General features: G+C 43.8%; 1 protein-coding gene across 1 annotated transcript in view; it reads right to left on the bottom strand.

Moving 5' to 3' along the window:
- Positions 1–430: 430 nt before the first annotated feature.
- Positions 431–6,000, bottom strand: part of arhgap9 (Rho GTPase activating protein 9) — a gene marked incomplete at its 5' end in the record, with an annotated part of 30,507 nt that continues 24,937 nt past the window's right edge. The window contains 3 exons of the mRNA XM_080000546.1: positions 431–1,652; positions 4,072–4,177; positions 5,076–5,210. Coding sequence (XP_079856672.1) covers positions 1,466–1,652; positions 4,072–4,177; positions 5,076–5,210 — 428 coding nt within the window. The 3' untranslated portion in view covers positions 431–1,465. The remainder of the gene's footprint in view (positions 1,653–4,071; positions 4,178–5,075; positions 5,211–6,000) is intronic.

Below are 6,000 nucleotides of genomic sequence, written 5' to 3'. Positions count from 1 at the left end.
CTTCAGATGTCGATCTATCAATCATACTCCTTTTGCTGAAACAAATTATTTTAGCAATTCACGAAAAAAATAAAAATGAAAAAATCGAACCGGCCTTCTTTGCGTACCTAATTTGTTTCCTTTTCTATTTTTTTCCTCGCTCCATTTTGTCTTATGCCAAACCCACAGTCAATATAAAATTACCAAAGCCACAAAATACTCTGTGTGTGTGTGTGTGTGTGTGTGTGTGTGTGTGTGTGTGGGGAAAATCCACATTTTTTAAACATATGTATTTCCAGTTCCTCTTTTGTTCTGTTATTAAAAGCAGCATCTACACCCATCACAGGGGACGTCTCCGCCCACCCACATACCTCCACACGTCCACTATCTCTCACGCAAGCCGTCGCTCAGCACAAACAACTCGTCAGGAAAAACGCGACGGCTCCATCGGCTCGCAGGTTTTATTGCAGGAGTTAATACAGGTCAGGCTTCTTGTTTTCTCGCCGTGCACATTTTCTACATTTCAATGCGACTGTTTGCAAAGTGCGACAAGTTGACGAAGAGGATATCGACATATTTACAATCAGTTATCAACAGTTGATACTTAATTCAGCAGGGTTTTGCACCGGTACAAATTGGAAGACAAACTCTAATAGTATACAGCAATGGTTCCAGAGGTCCACATAAAAATGTAGTACTTATTTGGTAACAAGGAGACATTACCAATGAAAATTGGCATAGTAAGCTATGAAAAAAAAACCCAAAAGCTTTCTGGGGAGTTCTCCTGGGAGCGCTCCTCTCATTCTCTCTAAATCACATAAAACCCAAAATACACTCCGCACGCACTGTCTCAACTAAATACTAGATAATTTATTTGCCGAGGGTGGCGCTCGCACACCCCGTCCTCCAACCTCTATCCGCAGGACCTTCGTCTGCCGCCTCCTCGGCGTGTTTCGTTTCCTGCTGCAGGAGATGCTTTACAGTGTTTTCACAGTGAGATGGTTCTGCTCGATTTGCTGAAATGCTGCGCAGAGAGCCCGCCATTCCAAACAATCTCATTTCTTGAATAAGATTACAAGTGATTTACAGACGGGCGGACTAGCAGACCAGCGTCCACCTCGTCGAATTGAATTCGATTACACATTTAGGAAAGATGAAGAGGGATCTAATCCGCCAGTATCAGGTCCAGAGGTCAGTTTTCGTTTCTCTCGCCACAGCCGAAAGCAAAGGTAATGGAGCGTGAGTTTAAGTTGGACCATTAAACTCGAAAACATTAAACTGTTTTAACATCTTTTTTTATACGGCGGCAAAAAGTAATGAATTAAAGCTGTCGCCGGCTTTTCTTGCCACATACTTCGGTTTTGGTGAGAAAACCAATTCACGCCTCATGCCTGAACACCCATGGAAAAGGACCTACGCCGTTATCTCGCCGTTCCCATTCTCACGCCGGATCGAGGGCTCGCGCCGACCCCCGGCGTCGCGGAGATCATGAGAGTCGTTTGGTGCCGAAGATGTGGTCGAACTCGCTGAGGATGAGCTCCACCGCCTGGTTCTGGTAAACCATGTTGATGGCCATATTGCCGTTGTCGCGCTCCGGGCGCATCAGCGTTGGCCCGAACACGATGCCGATGTTCTGCGTGGTCATCCGGTTTGAGTCCGAATGCTCAAGCACTCTGCGGACGGGGCGGCAAGGCGGGGGAAAGGGAGGAAAAAAAAAAAAACAAGTGAGAAAAAACAAAGAGAAAGAAAGAGCGAGGCATGAAACAAAAGAGAAAGAAAGGGGCTTAGCCATCAACCGGGATAAAATAACCATAGAATGAAGGGAACAGACGTTTTGCTCCAAACCACAGCGAAGGCTCTGGATCGGCTGCTGTATATTTTCTAATGAATCTGATACACGTGCTGCAGCTGTCAAGGAGCTGAAGGAGTAGACAGCATCATTATCCCATTGACTATCAAACGGACACAAGATCTGACTTTAAAGCGGCACAAGGCAAGTGTGTGTGTGTGTGTGTGTGTGTGTGTGTGTGTGTGTGTGTCTGTGTGTGTTTTGGAGTGTCCTCCAGTGTATACTGTATACAGATAAGTATACAGTACATATACAGTATACACATATATAACATATACTGTATATATCTCATATGACTATGAATATATATATATATATATGTGTGTGTGTGTATGGGTGTGTGTGTGTGTGTGTGTGTGTGTGTGTGTGTGTGTCTGCGTGTGTTTGTGTGTGACATCTTCTCTGAATGCGTTTATGAATTTGTATACACACACATTCCTGCATTTGAATTTGCAGTTAAATAGATGTGCATGTATGTGACACTCTTTATTGTGTATGCCTGTATGTTTGACAATGAGTATATTTATGCGTGTAAAAATATGCATGCAAGAGTTTGTAAGTGTGTGTGTGTGTGTGTGTGTGTGTGTGTGTGTGTGTGTGTGTGTGTGCGTGTCTTCGTGTATGAATGGGTTAAACCCCCAGCATGAGGCATTCTTCTAAAAATGCCATTCCCACCAAGCCACAGAAGCAGCCAGCAATTGCTCAAAACTTCCACATTAAAAAGAGCGGAGGGGGGGGAGGAAAACGGAGGGAGAGAGAGAAGGAGGAGGAGGAGGAGAGCGGGAGAGAGAGGTTCCAGCGGTGGCGGCGGCGGTGTTGGTATGCCTTCCAGCAGACGGACCGCAACGCTCCCATGGGACCGGGGAGCCGAGGAGGAGGAGGAGGAGGAGGAGGAGGAGGAGGGGGTGAGACGAAAATAAGGAGAATGAGAAGGAGGGATGCAAGAATGAGGAGAAGATAAAGAAAAAGGACGGGTGTGTGTGTGTGTGGGGGGGGGGGGGGGGGGGGTTGATGGGTGTGGGGCAAAGGAGGGAGAAGAAGGAGAAGAAGGAGAGGAAGCGGCAGAAGAAGAAGAAGAAGCGGGAAGGAAGTGGAGATAAGACGGAGGGGAGGGCAGCGACGGGGGGGGGGGGCGGCGGAGGAGGAGGGAGATCGCAAATGAGAAACAGAATGAGGGGGAGAAAGGAATGACAGGGGAGAGAGAGAGAGAGAGAGAGAGAGAGAGAGAGAGAGAGAATGAGAGAAAGACAGAGAGTTGACAAATTCATAGGGGCCCACCACACCCTGGCGCAAACATCAGGCCTCGGAACACGAACGCTCGCCCCAAAAGTGGAAGGAAAAACCATAAGCGGTGAAAAAACACACACTTTATGTACTGTAAAGGGAACTGGCCCGCAGCACGTTAGGAACCATTCATCTTCCCCCCTCTCCCTAACCTTTTCATCTTCACAAGACCCAGAGTTAACTGCAGCGCGGCGATCCCGGCGCAGCGCTGGCACCCGGCAGCGTGTGATTCATCATTCGGAGTCTCGCTTTTAGGGCCGTGGAAATAGCCGGGGAACAACGGCACTACCCCCTCTCGTGGTCAGAGTCCGGCAGGTCGAGAGGAGCAGGAACAATCGGGTTTTTTATTTATTTATTTTGGTTTTTTTTTTATAAAGGGGGGGGTTCGTTCGTGCTTCGTTCCCTTCATGACTAAACCGCTTGGCAGGAGTGAAGGGAGGATTCCTTCATGTAGTTGGAAGGTGGCCGTTCCGAAAGGACGGCGGATCGTAACTCAATACGGACATTTAGAGGCAAAATTGAAAAACCTTTTAGATGATATTTATGTGAAGTCTCTCGTGACGCAGGTTTTTTTGTTTTTCTTTATCTAGCGACTGAAGTGTGTGAACAAATACACCAGAAAGCCAATAAGACAATCAGAATTTTTTTTCCAGTCGTCAGGTTATTTTATTTTATAATGTTATTATCTTATCTTACTTTATCTTATCTTACCATATCTCACACAACCCTACCTTATATTATATTATATTATTTAATTTTATTTTATCTTATCTTACCATATCTCACACAACCCTACCTCATATTATATTGTATTATTTAATTTTATTTTATCTTATCTTACCATATCTCACACAACCCTACCTTATATTATATTATATTATATTATATTATTTTATCTTATTTTATCTTATCTTACACGTCTTGTCTCGTGTGTTTAGTGTGAGTTTGTTTCCTCTCACCGTCTCAGGTGGTTGCAGATGAACTGCAGGGTGTCGTGGTTTGGAGGAGGCATGCTGAGCACCAGACACTTGAGACGATCCACCTTGTCCCATTGGTCAGACATCTCTGGAAAGCACAGCAGGAAACGGCTCATGTTACTATTGAACATCACGATAATTTCCGTGGATCTGACGCAGAAATAAAAAAAATAATAAGCCACTTTGTCATCTATTGGGACGATCCAGACGAATTTCCGGCACGGTGTTCTGTTACAGGTTGAAACATTCGCTCTGAAGGAAGTGAATGTTGGTTTATAGCAGCTGCTGCTCATCTCAGTTAAAGAAAAAATAAATATTCATGAACTAGTCTAATCTTTGCCTATTAAAGAAAAAGGGAATTGAATGACTTAGCACATCCATCCTCCCCTGAATCACTCACAAATTTGATATTAGACAGGCAGACAGACAGACAGACAGACCGATAGATAGACTCAGCAGCTCACATAAAAAATAGGCAATAATAATAAAGTAATAGAATAAAAATGGAAAAATGGTAATAAACGATAAACCAAAATTAACAAAAAAATAGAAGCAAATGGCAATATACAATGAACCTAAACAATCAAATAAAAGTAAAAAGTGAACAATAAATAATACAATAAATAAAAACGATAAACCTAAAATTAACAAAAAATAGAAAGAATAGAAAAATTTGAATAAAGAATAAACCTCCGTATCAACAATTCACTTCATGACAAAAGATTTTTTTTTTGTCGTCATTTATTCAACAAAAGTGAAGGAATAATGGAATAATATTATTTTATTTACATATTTTTGGTTTAAATAATAGAATATTATTTTATTTTTATTTTTAATAATAGAATAATAAAATTGAATGTAAATGTAGACTCATTTCTAACCTCCCCCATAAGTGTAGTGGTTGTAGTAAAGGGGGTGACGGGTTCACAGACGGAGCTTTTATCCGTCTGTGAGTGGGGGAACGAAGGCGGCGGGCGTCGACTCACTGACGGTCTCCACGATGTCCGTGAAGAAGCCATAGGGGACGAGCGGCTCGGGAAGCTCGCGGAAGAAGAGTTTCAAAGCTCCCGTGATGACATGAATGTCCTCCCACTCGCTCTGGTCCAGGCTCAGCTTCTCCTCTGAGAGAGAGAGGAGAGAGGGGAGGAGGGGGAGGAGGGAAATGTGCAGGAGAGAGATAGGGTGAGATAAGGGAAGAGGAGAGGGAGGGAAAGAAAAGAGCAGAAAATAAAACGAGTGGGGAGGAGGTAGATGGAGAGGAGATGTGACCGAGGGAAGGAGAGGAGAGAAAGAGATCAAATGGCAGAAAAAAATAGAAAAGGAAAAAAAATACAAAGTGTTGATGTTTATATAGAACAAGGTATAAATGCTTACTGCTGCAGGAAAGAGAAAGATACGGACATGGAAAGTAGTTTGTATAAATCGGCCACGCGCACGCACGCACGCACGCACGCACGCACGCACGCACGCACACACACACACACACACACACACACACACACAGGACTGTACATGAATATGCACGCACACAAATGCTGCCAAAGAAATACAAGTGTGCAAATTAATCCATAAATCCATTCCCAGTCCTTGAAAGAGCTTCTCAAATCAAATGGGATTTGGGTTTTCTCAATCAGTAAATGTCCAATTAAAGTAATTACGCACAGCCATCACCGAGGTGTCAAAAAGTTCTTCATCTAGGCCTCAGCTCTCGTGTGATGCAATGGGAAGTACTGGTCAGTGCTGGCGGATGGAGTTGTGGATTCAAAGCAATTCACAGAAACAGAAAGCGCTTTCCTGGTGTTTCCAGCATTTCCAGCATTCATCACGTAGTGTTTCCACCACATGGGGGCGCCCACGAGCTGCAGGAGAACTGCTATATGTTATATGTGTGTGTGTGTATATATATATATA

This window comes from Zeus faber (genome assembly GCF_960531495.2).
Source record: "Zeus faber genome assembly, chromosome: 5".
Classification (NCBI taxonomy): domain Eukaryota; kingdom Metazoa; phylum Chordata; class Actinopteri; order Zeiformes; family Zeidae; genus Zeus; species Zeus faber.
This window is presented reverse-complemented; position numbering and strand designations above follow the sequence as displayed.